The sequence below is a fragment of the Temnothorax curvispinosus genome, unplaced genomic scaffold (assembly GCF_003070985.1).
Source record: "Temnothorax curvispinosus isolate PA1 unplaced genomic scaffold, ASM307098v1 QBEX01013138.1, whole genome shotgun sequence".
NCBI lineage: Eukaryota > Metazoa > Arthropoda > Insecta > Hymenoptera > Formicidae > Temnothorax > Temnothorax curvispinosus.
This window is the reverse complement of record NW_020222918.1, coordinates 1,299,404-1,312,697: the sequence shown is the minus strand read 5'-3', so window position 1 is coordinate 1,312,697 and position 13,294 is coordinate 1,299,404. Positions and strand designations below refer to the sequence as shown.

Genomic DNA, 13,294 nt, shown 5'->3' with positions numbered 1-13,294 from the left:
ATTATCAGGCTAAAAGTAAACGGTGCAGGTGATAAAATATTCGAAATACGAGATGAATGAAGAAGCGTGATTAAATGTATAATTCTATCAATGATTCCAAGAAACACATTGAACAAATTAAGCAAAAAAGTTACAAAAAGCTACGAAGCAAAGCTCTTATAATTAGAATAAAATACGATCGTGTTTTTGTAGGGAATATCGTATTCAGAACTGTACATATTCCTCTTTTATACTTCTTTTTACGTGAAAATATATCTTGTAAGCAGCGCGCAGACACAACATTTACCTTTCCTCATGGCAAAATCTAAGATATCTTTTAGTTCCATCCAGTCCACTTCCAAATCAGGACCAGCGAGTTTCTTGAAGAATTCTCGAACTTTCTCGGTATTGCGGTCTTCTTCGGGTTCATCGGGAACCTAAAAATACAGAAAGAAATCTTTCGTAATAAAGCCTAAAAACAATTATAATCTGTGACATGAAATTTGAAATTATTTTACTTCGTAATTATTTTTAAATTAGAATATTTAAATATGATTCAAAATATTTAGCTAATTTTTAAATATTTTAAGTACCTATGTAAAATTTATGCATACAATACGAGGCATTAAAAACAATAGCGGCATTCTTTCGAAGATGCAAAAAGTCTGTAAAGCACAGCTGTATTCAAAATATGAATGTAATGAACACATTCTATTTTCTCTTCAAATTATTTCTACCCCTTATTGATTGTAACTGATATAAGAACGAATTTAATCAATTTTTGCCATGTATATTCATTATGTACTCATTTATATTGTGTTCTACATGTATTTTCGTGCATGATCTTCAGATTAAAACAGTCGTATTAGTAAGAAATGGAATCGAGACCATTTCCTTTTACTTCTTTCACACAAAGCATATATCGTGTAGCTTTCTGTTGCTTCAACGTACAAGCAGTGCGTTTTACTTACGTTATCTCCGTTTTGATCCTCCTTACCGCCTGCAGGATTAATTATCTAAAAGCCAAGCGACATAAACGTGCGGATCGTTAGTGACCAGTTACCATTGTGAACAGCGACATTCTAAATCTTCATGTGATTGATAATCAATTTATCAGACAGCACGACAGATATCAAATTTTACAAGCATTAGGACACAAGACTCAATTAATCTTTGTGCAATTTAGCATAAATCAATTTAATGCATTACTAATCTGTTATTACACCCTTTTGACGATGCATATATTTAACAAGCTGTGTTTTATTGCGTGAATTATTGTGGGTGTCTTGTAAGTTGTGTGAAATGAGATAATATATTTGTTAGGATATGAGTAATTCTAAACAGCATTAGTGTGAGCTGACAGTCCAATATTTGAGAACTTTGTGCACAATCATTCCTCCCCAATTCCATTTTGAAGACTGAATACATTTTTAAATATATGATTTGAAAGTTTTATAGCGATCATCTTTCAACTTGTTATTGCAATAAACAAAATAATTTGTATTGCAATTTGTATTGGTTAATCTATCATTCATTCAAAAATTCACAACTCTTACCCTATCATCGACGTCTCCAATACCGACTTCTTCATCGTTTTCTCTGTAAAAGAACGAAAACGCTTGAATAAAAGTTCTCCAATGTCATGATACATATATCGCAACAGAACTTACTCCATATTGTTCTTGTTCTCAGAGAAGATTCTCAGCAAGAATTCACCCTCTTCGTTCGGATCAAAAGTACTCGGAACTATGCAATAAACACCCGGGGGTAATTTGAAACGGCACGTGACCTCCCGTAAATTTATAAATGCCGGTGAACGTCCAACAGACGCGTTGTACTTGAAAAAGTTAATGTCTAGTGGTTTCGGCAGTCTCTCTGGATACTCCAACTGTCGATAAAAAATGAATTTATTAATGGAAAATTTCACATTTTTAGGTTTTCTTTCTTCTAACGTTGATTACTTGGAATCGTATGTTCCTCATATGACATTTTATCCATAATATAATATATTACCTATACTTTCTAGTACGGAAATTATGCATGTAATAAAAAATATAATTTATAAATAGTAGTGAAATTTTATCTTCTTCAAAGAAAAATACCCAAACCCTTAGATAAATCGAATTATCACTCAATTGTATTGTATTATTGAAAATCATATCAGGATCAATCAATTTCGCATACATGGTATATCGCGAATCCGATAGTGAGGCAGTCGGCACCCATCCTTCTTTGCGCCCTCCTGTTCTTCTGCATCAGAGCGATGATTACGGTACACTTGTCATCGTCCTCATCTGGACACTCCAACGTGATACGATACTGCGGATTGTGCCAGAAGGTCTCTGCGAGATACGTATTTTTCGTTTAATTTCGCTTCTACGAAGTTTGACAGTTCGATAAGTATTTGCATATCTCACCTAAAAAGTTTCTGCAACCACCCGCTGTCACTCCGCGCACCCACTCTCCTTCGAACACGCTCATCTCCCAGCGTTTCTTCCCGGCGCTGATATCGTCCGTCGTTAAGGAGTCGGGATTCAAGTTGCATATCTCGAGCTGAGTGAAGTGGCGGGTGAAGTCGTGGAACGACATCCAAAATTCGCCGTCCATGTCGAAGGTCAGGCCGAGTTCCTCCTTCTCGTGATCGGGGATGAATCTCCATTCCGGTGATCTGTCGGCGGACGACGGAAGCATGAAGGTTTGGAAGCGTAATCGACGAAGCGCGAAGGGAGAGTACTCACTGATCGCTCCAAGGCCCATTCCATTCCGCCTCGTTTCCCCAAGGATTCCGAAGCCTTAATAGAGGTATCGTACCGTACCGATTCGGCATGTGAATCTCCACGTTCTTCACTTGGGTAATGCTGTACGCATGACCGCGTATCAATCCTTGAGGCGTTTCAGCCTCCACTACGTTGGGATCGGGCTAAAAGGGACGGGGGATCAAAGTAATAAAATGGCCTGAAGCCTGCGAGAAGAATAAGTATCATAAATGTTAATTCACCTCGATGGAGCAACCCAGTAATGAGTTTCTCTCAAAGGCTTTTAACAGTATGTTGAACAGGTTTGGCGGCGTTTGGTCCATCTGATACATTTCCGTTACTCCACCGGTGAAGTCTTCCATGGCCTCGCAGGTTGAGCCGCCCTTCAACGCCTCGTAGGAGCCGTGAAGTTTCGCGTATGCCTTCTCGAGAAGGGCGCTCCAGAACTCATTATTCTCGGCCGAATGCAGATATACCAATTCCCCGCGACAGGTAGGCAATCGATCGTCGATCACCACGTCGACCCATCTACCGTACTGCCAAAACCTGATGCGTATACATATCTTATGTAAATGAGCTCTCTTTCCAAGCTAGTAATATCTCGTAATTTAACAGAAATATTGTCGCGGAATTCAGATAAAGTATAATATATTCGTGACATTCTACTTAATAATTTTTTAACGAAACTGCCAAATATGCAGACATACGTAATTCATAGATATAGACAATCCGGTTTACATGATAATCAGTATAAGATATAATTCGCATGCAAATTGTATTGTTTTTTGCCACGTCGGAAAAGCGATTGTTAGCGAAACTGGACTAGCGTCGAACCTGAAGTGGAAGATTCCAGCGTAATTTTCCTCGAAGCTCTGATCTTCTGGCATCACTTGAAAGAACAGATTCTGATGCATGGTCAGATTCGCCACGGCGGCCAGCAACCAGCAATCACCCAGCTCTCCCTGCTGGACGTCGAATCTCGAGAAGCCCTCCACGAAGAGCTGAGGATCGTCCGCGATTTCCTGCGAAGTACAGATGCATTGTAGGTCGTTTGAGAGCCCACCCTCCTCACGTGCTCGATTTGTAAATTATTCTCGAACGGACGCTAATAAAACTCGGTATAACTCGGGAGATTTCTGACCATCGGTCGCTTCCATTCTATGTATCTGTCCGGTCTGCGGGAGAAGTATAGCGACGAGTCGTTGGCCGGGAATTCGGGATCCTCGAAGAGCCTTCCCGCCGCCAGGCATTCTCGTCTCAGGGTGTTGAAGTCCTGGACCTCCCCCCGTGGTCTGAAGCCGGACCCCTTCTCCCCTAACTGCGAACATGCGGTTTGTGCGTCAGGTCGCGGCGGGGGTGTACGAATCAAATTTTTTTTTTTTTTAAGAGGTAAAAAGAAAGGAAAAGAAAATCGCGATCTAAAGATTTTCGACGGACGGCCCTACGTTATAGCAGGATTTTCCGATGAAATTTTTCGTCGTTCGTATCGCTTTATCGTCGCACGGTTTTTTACGTTCCCACGTTGCGGAATTTTCGTCGCGAGACTTGCTCGGTGAGCTCGCTACCGAATTTTTGGCAGCAAACTCGCGTTTGGCCGAGTGAAGGACGTTATTGTTCCTGCCGATTGTTCTGTCGTCCGTGAATATCGCGGCCTCGACACTGGATCCAATTTTCAGAACCGCGAGACCCTCTTGCATGTAATTGGAGTAGCGATAATTGGCGTATTTGCTACGCCGTAGATCCATCGCGGTAAAGTGACGAGGTGAAGTGGATATCACTTTGTATGCATGGCAGAGAATAAAAACGCGCGTGCGGAAAAAAACGCCGCGTATAAGTAGTCAGAAAAACAAGTGTCTCTCCTCGAAAACGTGCAACCGATGCGGAATAAAGAACGAAACTGTCCGACGGAATAGTTCCATTGTTCAAACTTTGAATTTCGATACAGCTATCATTTGTGGTGTGATAACGTACGATAACTATACGGAAGACAACTGACCGCAATTTAGATTGCGATATTGCTTGATAAGCGTATGCGAACAGCTGCGCATATGTGAAGGGATAGCAATAATTGATGCATAGTACGCGATGCAGAAGTGCATTTTTGAGTGTTCCATTGCAAAATGAGCAACTATTCGATAAATGTTCATGTCAGAATATTTTTATTCTTATATTAATTTGTATTACAACCATTTTTTAAATTGTTTTCTGAGAATATTACAAGATGAAAGGAATTAAAATTAAATTAAATTAAAAGACTCGGCAATCTCGGACCAACTCAAATCAGCGAAGGTCACCCGTGACAAACAAAATGCGAAGCAAGTTAATACCTGACCGATCTTTGCGAATTCAGCATTCCGAAAAAAAGAACGTTCCGATCTATATTTAGACTGTTTTCAGTTTGCTACGATATATGTAATATATTTATCTGTTTAATAATTATCTTTAATCATTATTATTTACGCTCTATTTCATTTTTTCTAATTTTCCAGTTTGCAAATTAAATTTCTATATTGGGATCCGAATAATTTACATGCTTTTGTAAAAACACGTGGCACGAATACCATCGCGTTGACACATGCCACATGATGCACGTTACTCTACTGAGGGGCGGTTGTTCCAACCTATTAGTAAGCTAACTAATAGTTAAATCATATGTCTATCTTTGTCTAATGTAAAGGATAAACAAAGACATACATATGATTTAACTATTAGGTAGTTTACCAACAGGTTGGAACAACCAGCTCTGAATGAATACGTTTCTATCGAGTGAATATCATGCAGGGAATGTATTGTATCAATTACACATTTCTCGTAACAATGTCGTCATCGATTAATGCCATCACCGTCGGTGTCGCTGGAACACCTTGCATGCGTGTATCACAAACGACGTGAGAATAAATTATGCGTGACATTAAATTAAAGAGGGTTTTAGTATCCACATTGTGAAAGACCGATGACCATTCCATTCCAGATTAATTGCAGGCTTCTCGATATCAATCTGCGAAATATTTTCAGAGTGAGGAAAATGGGAGGTGATAACAATGAAAGGAATTGATCAGTTGTGCGATTTTCTCGATGTTACTATATTTTATTCCAGCTGTGTGAATGTTACATGATTTTTATGAGTGTTTAGTCATGCTTTTATAAAAAATGACTCGTATATTAAGTTGTGCTTTGTAGTAAAATACGAAGATAATATACATCCCGTATATACAGTTTTTAAAAGGATAGTAATTTTGAGACGTTCTACACATAAATAATCGAAAAGAAAAGAAATACTTTAGTTAGAAAAAATAAACGCCAAATTAGAAAATGTCATTATTCAAGAAGTAAACAGGAAATGTTCCTCTTAAATTAATAACTCTTTCAAATTTCTGAAAAACAATTTGATTAATTATATGCATATCTATTAGTACTTAGATTCCGTTATTATTATTGAACAAAGAGCCTCTACCGTTCATCTTAATTTTTATAATCCAAATCGTAGTTGAAAAATATAATTAAATATATAATAAATAAATAATAATTTAAATAAATCACTTATTGCTCAATTACAATTTATCTTAATTTATAAAAGGAAACAAATAAGGAAACAATAACAAAATCGCTTGAAAAGTACATTGAGCGACGGAACATTTATCTCGCCCAACGCTCGTCTCAACGAGATAAATTTCGAGAAAGATTCAAAGATTTATCTACTAAGGAAGGGTCTACTATCGAAACGGAGTTTGTGTTTTGTGTGTGCGAGCTTCATGACTCATATCGGCTGCTGACCCTTTGCCTCCGCGCGACAAGTAAGCGTACCACTTTGATGTTGAAGAGCGACGGTAGGAATCGCTTGATCTCGGCCGCCGTCTTAACGAACACATCCTCGGCGCCACCTCCGTCGCCGTGATCGCCGTACCCGTAGTAGCTCATCCCGCACGCTCGTTTCTTTCTCTTTCTTTTTCCCTCGACTACGCCCAGATCCGAGGAGAATTATTCCGAATTATTTCGAAAAAGTCAATTGTCCCTGCGACGGACGCAGCTGGAGCCCGGAGCTTCCGACGTCGTCCCGATATCCGTCAACCGTCACGCTGGTACTGTACTGGCACGAATTACGGAGCGCGAGAAGATGCTCCGACACGAACGTTAAACCGTTATAACCTGACGGATTCTACGCGCCGGGTTCAGCCTTCAGCCTAGCCACGAGCCTAACCCTCACCCATGGCTTTTCCTCAATTCCTCCTCGCGTTCCGTCACGCGCCCAGGTGAATACGGCTCGCGAAATAACCTTGAGAAGGCAAGGCACCTTTCAGTGGCGGCACTGGCGGCATCCAGGCTCGGATCGCGATTGGCCGCCGTTCTGCAACAACCTAGCCAATGGCGACGCCCGCCTCGAGGCTCGCCGCGCCATTTTGAAAGTCACGCGATTCAGCGTGCGCGCGATTTAAAACGGCGCCGCGGCGGTGTCGGCGGTGATTCGTGTGTGTTCGTGTGATTTCCCCGCGGCCGTTAATTATCGAGATCACCCGATCACGTTAATTAGTCATTGTGTCTATAGTCGCCGTAGGGAATTGTGCACAAAGTCGCTTCAAAACTGTCGGAACACGTATAAGGTACTCACCTCCACCTTCTTCGTTGCTTGTCGGACGAATTCCGGCTCGCGTATCTCCCTGCTCCATCCGTACGAGTTCATTTTCAAGGGTGCTTGAAAATTCTTTATCCCGATGATCTTGACAACGGGTCAAACGGATGATTTGTTGCACTGATCGCGTGTCTTAATTTAATTCTCGTCGACGCCGAGACAGATCTTTGTTCTCACCGATTAACCTCACTTTTTTCTTGCAGCGCTGCTGTCAATATCACGCTGATTCTGTTATCAAGGTTGCGCGAGTTACGACTTTTATGACTGTGAGAAGTTTAATCGACATTGATACGCGAGCACAAAGGATTATCTCTCTGGACGAATGTATTATTGTGTACCAATTCTGGACAGGATCGTACAAAGAGCGTCAAGCATTCGCCCTTTTTAACAGATTCGTTTTATATGTAATACTCTGGTAAGTCATTCAATATTAATTTAATATCGTCACATTAATTTGTCAGAGTTGTTACATATATTCTTATATTCGAAATTATAAATCGAGTACTAAAGTAATCAATATACTGATAAATATTTGAGAAAAATATGAATTTAAAATATAATTAAATTCAAATTACATTCATAAAACTCTAATCGTATATTTTATATATATGCCTGAAAGAATCACGATCGTGTCATAAAAATGATTTCTATATAAATCTTTAAATAGAATTCTCTTCACCCCACATCTGTTGTTACGTACACTTATTCCAAATTATTAATCGATTACTGAATCAATACTGACAAACACATTTGAGAAATATGAAATTAATATATAATTAAATTCGAATTAAATTCCAATCGCATATCTTACATGTGAAATTTCTTAAAAGAATGCTTTTTGTACAAACCGGCTGTCTTGAAAACTTTGTGTCTAGAATTAATGCTCTCCACCCACGCCTATATATTCGAGTCGATGAGGTAAACTTTATGCACTATCAAAGGGACATCTGTATCGGACGTTTATCTTACACCAGATGTCTAAAATGCACTACTGATGGAGCACTATTGATTTTCGGGACGACTGCCAAACAGTTTCATCCGAAGACCAGTATTACAGAGTCGCTCGAGTCTGGAAACAATTTCCGTGTATCGATGATTTCTGTCATTATATATACGACTTTTGCGTGCCGACAATCGGTCCCGACAATTGTCTGCAATCACACGCAATTATAATCGACACGCAATTTTGCCTGCTTGTAAACACAATAGCCAGGAGCAGATTCCGGGATTGCCGCGCCGTGACTGTCACCTGTGGCTCAGCGGCGCGAAGTAACGCGAGTCGCCGTATACTTAACATCCGGCCGTGTCTTTATCAGCTTTTACGAGCACCTCCGAGGAAATTGGATCTGTCGCGTTTCGCGGAAACCATTCTCTACTACGTCACGGTCGACTTAACTGGCGTGGAGTCAGAATCATCGAGTTGCGACACGGCGCGCGCTATCGTGACAGCGATTATTATTGCAAATCACGTGTGTCATGTTTCGCCGCCGGTACCGTAATCATGTATATTCGTACGCGTGCCGGTTCAACCGCGTGTTACCATTTCTAGCTTTTATTGCCGCTGGCAATCGTATCGTGTGCCGCGCAACGTGACAGTTGTGACGATTGTTAACGTTTGACGTCATTCGGTGGTCGGAAATCCATCACAAAGAAAAAAGATGTTCTATGTCTGCAGACATACGGACATCGTTACGTTGCAAGATAAATAAATTCACTGGAAGATACGCGTAGAGAAATAGACTTGCTCAAACGCAAAATTGTGCGGAACACGATTTCGTATCCAAGAAAAAATTTTATTCCCATATATCCTGACAGAAAGTAGAAAGAATTTCGTGAAATAGTAACTTTTCGATGACCCTTACCTTAGTGTTTTTATATATATAGAATGGCGAAAGGAATTTATGTATAAAAAATACGCAAACAAATCTCTTGCTTTATCAAAACCGAGAGTCGCTTCTCGTTCTGACAGGGTTGAGCTTTCAATCTATTTTTATTCAGTATTTTTAACTTAACAAAGTGAGTACTATTCACTCTATAAGCCGTAATTTTTTTTTAATTAAATTCTACGCGTTTATGTAGCGATTAGATAGTGGGCAATTGGAATATTGTTCTCTTAACTCTCTAATGATTCTTTATTTTGTGCGATAATCTGGGAGCTGCACCCTTTTTTAGCGCTATTAAAATTGTGGCACAATGCCGAACGTTTTATCGATCCAAGGGCGCACCCTCGGTGCAAAACGTGTGTCACGGTCACTGTGTCATATTAAAGATGAACTTCATCTCTCGTTTGATGGTTGATTTAGATACGGTCTACCCGACAATTTAACAATTACCGCAATATCGCGGTTAAGTTGGTGAATAGGATCGTTTAACCGGAAATTATATCACAACAAATAAAAGGCTCGTTCACAACGATGATAAATGGGAATATTGTTGAAATGAACTAATTAGCTTCCATTATCTAATTTACACGACTATCGTTTTCCGACTAACTATTGTTGCAACTATACAATGCTCTCCATATACGTTGCGTAATATTGAGGTTTTTTTCTCAATAATAGAACTTGCAACAAATATAACAATGATTAGACAATTAAGTTTAAAGTATCAGAATAATTGTGCCAATGCAAATAAAACGTTATTGCACAATTTTCTTTTATTATACGAATTTGATCTGTTATCTTTTATCTCAATTTCACCAATGTCGAATTCATTGCACTGCCCATAATTAATAATTACGCTTACAATTGAGCCTCTCTGTGTAACAAGACCAATATCGCGAGCGTTTTGCGGATCGCCCTGTCGCAAAATACGTGAACCGTTGTTTTTTTTTCGCGCAATTTGGGGCACAAAATTAACTCGAAAACCTGGTTATAGATGAGATAACATCGAATGATACCGATTCCGTGGCACACGTGATCGTGCCGAAATGGACGCGGACGAGCGTGTGGTACGTGATACACTGGCTGGCATATCCGGTGAGATTCGCTCTGTTTCGGAACCAACTGTACGTCCCTTCCCTCTTCAACCGTCCGAGCTATGTCGCCAACGCGGCGCCGATATACGGGTTGCCTGCTTACACGTTGTGCACCGCACTGAACTGCTTTTCCTTATAAGGGATTCTCGTACATTGCCGAAAAAGAAAGTTTTAATTCGCGAACCGGTTCTCTTCGCTACTCCGTGCATAATATTATGCACGAATTTTTTGTATACAGATGAAAGGATAGCCGTATCAATTTTATTATATGCGAGATATCGCATCGTGTATACTAGAATAGAATTTTATCACGTATCTATTGCTCTTAAATATTTTTCAAAATTGATTTATTTAAATTTGTTTGAGAATGTTAGTACATTATCCTTGTCTCTTTAATTTTAAGCCACGGGAATTATGAGTTTTACAGTAGATAAAGCTTTCGTGGCAGTTTGATGATGTTCAGAACTCAAGATCGAGAAACTTTCAAGCCGAGGCCACGAAGCACGTTTTCGACCGTCTAATCGCATAAGTTATTTTGGGAATTTTGAAGAAGCTAAGAATGAGTCATTATGTTATGAGAACAGTTCAGACGGTTCTTTTTCGCCGTATCAAATAGAGGATATTTTCCGCGTTTTGTAATCGTTTTGTAAACTCATCGTTATCAGTGAGAAGAGTGAAGAAAGCTAGGTACCAATGAGTCAGTTTAATTAATGCCACGCACGTTTTGTTATCGATGAAAATCGGGAATAAACAATGTTTGAATTTAGGCAAAAGATATTCTGGCATCAATCCAGCAGATGTAAATTACTCTTTTGCAAACAACAAAAATATTGATGACAGCAAACAAAAAACAGAGATTTATCTTTCTAATCTGAACATTTATCTTTCTAATCTGAAGTTTTAGAAATTAAAAATCGTTATTACAAATGTTTTTGTTATCTACATGTAATTTAATTCTATTCTATTTTATGACCTTTCTTCATCGAAATTTCTTCGATGCTGTTTACCTTAATTTTCGAGTGCCTAATGCTCAAGTGCCGCAATGTTAACTTTTAATAAAGTTTGAAATTGAATTTTGAAGAATACTGAGAAGGTTATTAAAATTTTGACAATCACATAGCTTTGGAACGTAAAATGTACTTTGGACAAGAGAAAAATTCTTAAATCTATTTATAACGTTGAAACTTACTCGTTTATTGAAATGCTGTTGCTATAGAAGAGGTAAGCTCCCAATTTTAAAAGCAATTTCACAAAATTCTACTCAAAGAATCATAATCTCAAGAGGATCGCGAAACATTAAAGCTCCGCAAATGTCGCGGAGACGCGAGCACGAGGGCAGAGTGTCGGATGGCCTAAAAATATGTCGACGATACGCATCGTGCATCGTAGTTCGCGCGTACGAGAGGGTTCGTGTTTTACATTTAAAAGTGAATTTGGCGATGCGCCAGGGGTACGTTGAAAAAAATTTCTCTCACTGTGCGAGGACGCACGATTAAAAAACGCGGTGAGTTTTGATCGTTATACGCGTTTGGCTCGCGTGGAATGCCCACCGCCGTTCAACGAGCCAGAAAACATCAAAGAATCGAGAATAAACACAAATTCCAGTCAGAGTGACCGAAAATATTGAAATAAATCTCTCTTTTTGAGTCGCGCGTCACGTTTCAGCTAGAAATTACACTCGTGAACGAGTACTATTGAGGATTTATCGAAGCAATTATTAACAACTAAAAATTACGCATTGAGTTCATTTTCGCTGCGAGTTTAAAAGGAGTACATCGCAGGAAGATTCAGAATTTTAATAAGCAACAATATACAGCGAAGCTAAGGGTGCGCGATAACAAACCTTGAAGGTGGTATTGGCAGGATGGTGCACATCGCCGGAACCGGAGAGCCCTCCTCGTAGCAAACGCGACAGAAGATTGTAACGACCTACCGTTGACCACGCGTCCTTTGTCGCTTGTACAGGACATCTGAGCAAAAATTTGTTGTTTTTTTCGTCTAATGTAAAGTGCGTGAAAAAAAATAGAAGCTGATGCTGAATGAAGGAGAATGAAAAAAAAAGAGAGCGAGCAATACCAATACAACTATTATACCAATCTGGTTTTCGATATATTAAACATCAATATGGAACAAGTGTCGGAGCAAGTAAATCGATGTTAATTAATTCAAGCATTAATTTAGATCGCTAAATAAAGAGAAAAGTTGATTATTTTTCCACAAGTTATTCAAAGATTCGCCCGCATTGCCGTTGAATTTATGTTGAGGTGTTTTTATTATTTTTCGTCTTCTCAATTATCCCAACTTGCTCTGTAAATTTAACAAATTTCCACGGCAGTAGCATTCATTTAAAATAAAAAAAGAAATTTACATTAAACAATCTTTGTCACCGAAGTCACAGCCTTCGGACATATAGCATCAATTTCTTGCACCACATCTTAGATCTTTTCGCGACAAAGGGACATTTCTAAAACTGAAGAGTCGTGCGAAACACGATAGATGTTCCGAGCTGATATTTCGCACGTGGCTCGTCTCGTCTCGTTTTACGATCAAGCTTTTAAAACTTGTTGCCAAGAAATTTAAAGTGCTTACCCTTTTGCGAATTTATACGTTTTCGGCGGTCGACCGTCCTCAACGATGGTTTTCACGTAGTAGTACGAATAACTCGACATCGTTCCAGGTCATGGAGTCGTAAGACACGAATTGAGGACAAACACGATCGGGGGGGCACGTGCGACACACGCCGGGGTTCCATGCGCGAATTGTCAAATTGTCATCCGGCCACCGCGAATCGGACTGTCATCCTCTTTCCTCCGCTGCGTGTTCGCGTATGCACGTTTGGCCCGTGCCGTCGTTTATACTTATCTACTCCGCGTACTCGAGTGCACGGGCGTATATATAGTCGCCGCCAACGTTACTGAGAAAACTATGACGCTTTCCAAGATGTGACAATGTCGG

At 39.7% G+C, this 13,294-nt stretch overlaps 1 protein-coding gene and 1 long non-coding RNA gene across 11 annotated transcripts; one reads left to right on the top strand and one right to left on the bottom strand.

Annotated features, from left to right (window-relative positions):
* Window positions 1–23: 23 nt before the first annotated feature.
* Window positions 24–13,209, bottom strand: LOC112463368 (calpain-A-like). 9 transcript variants are annotated; one of them, XM_025029752.1, is made up of 12 exons: window positions 12,929–13,209; window positions 12,183–12,309; window positions 3,877–4,053; window positions 3,570–3,757; window positions 2,978–3,281; window positions 2,718–2,899; window positions 2,397–2,647; window positions 2,164–2,321; window positions 1,650–1,867; window positions 1,536–1,578; window positions 951–995; window positions 25–416 (listed from the first exon to the last, which is right to left on the bottom strand). In XM_025029752.1, the coding sequence occupies exons 1-12, from the start codon at window positions 13,006–13,008 to the stop codon at window positions 240–242; spliced, it is 1,950 nt and encodes a 649-aa protein (XP_024885520.1). In that variant the 5' UTR covers window positions 13,009–13,209; the 3' UTR covers window positions 25–239. The 9 variants fall into 9 exon arrangements, with proteins under 9 accessions (XP_024885518.1, XP_024885520.1, XP_024885519.1 ...); XM_025029756.1 differs by lacking the exons at window positions 12,183–12,309; window positions 12,929–13,209 and adding exons at window positions 7,342–7,590; window positions 10,108–10,303 and having other exon boundaries at window positions 26–416; XM_025029757.1 differs by lacking the exons at window positions 12,183–12,309; window positions 12,929–13,209 and adding exons at window positions 7,342–7,590; window positions 10,230–10,248 and having other exon boundaries at window positions 26–416.
* LOC112463370 lies at window positions 7,093–10,398 on the top strand. 2 transcript variants are annotated; one of them, XR_003041768.1, is made up of 3 exons: window positions 7,093–7,333; window positions 7,566–7,777; window positions 10,240–10,398. It is a non-coding gene; the product is annotated as an uncharacterized LOC112463370 (long non-coding RNA). The 2 variants fall into 2 exon arrangements; XR_003041767.1 differs by lacking the exon at window positions 10,240–10,398 and adding an exon at window positions 8,238–8,320.
* Window positions 13,210–13,294: the final 85 nt, after the last annotated feature.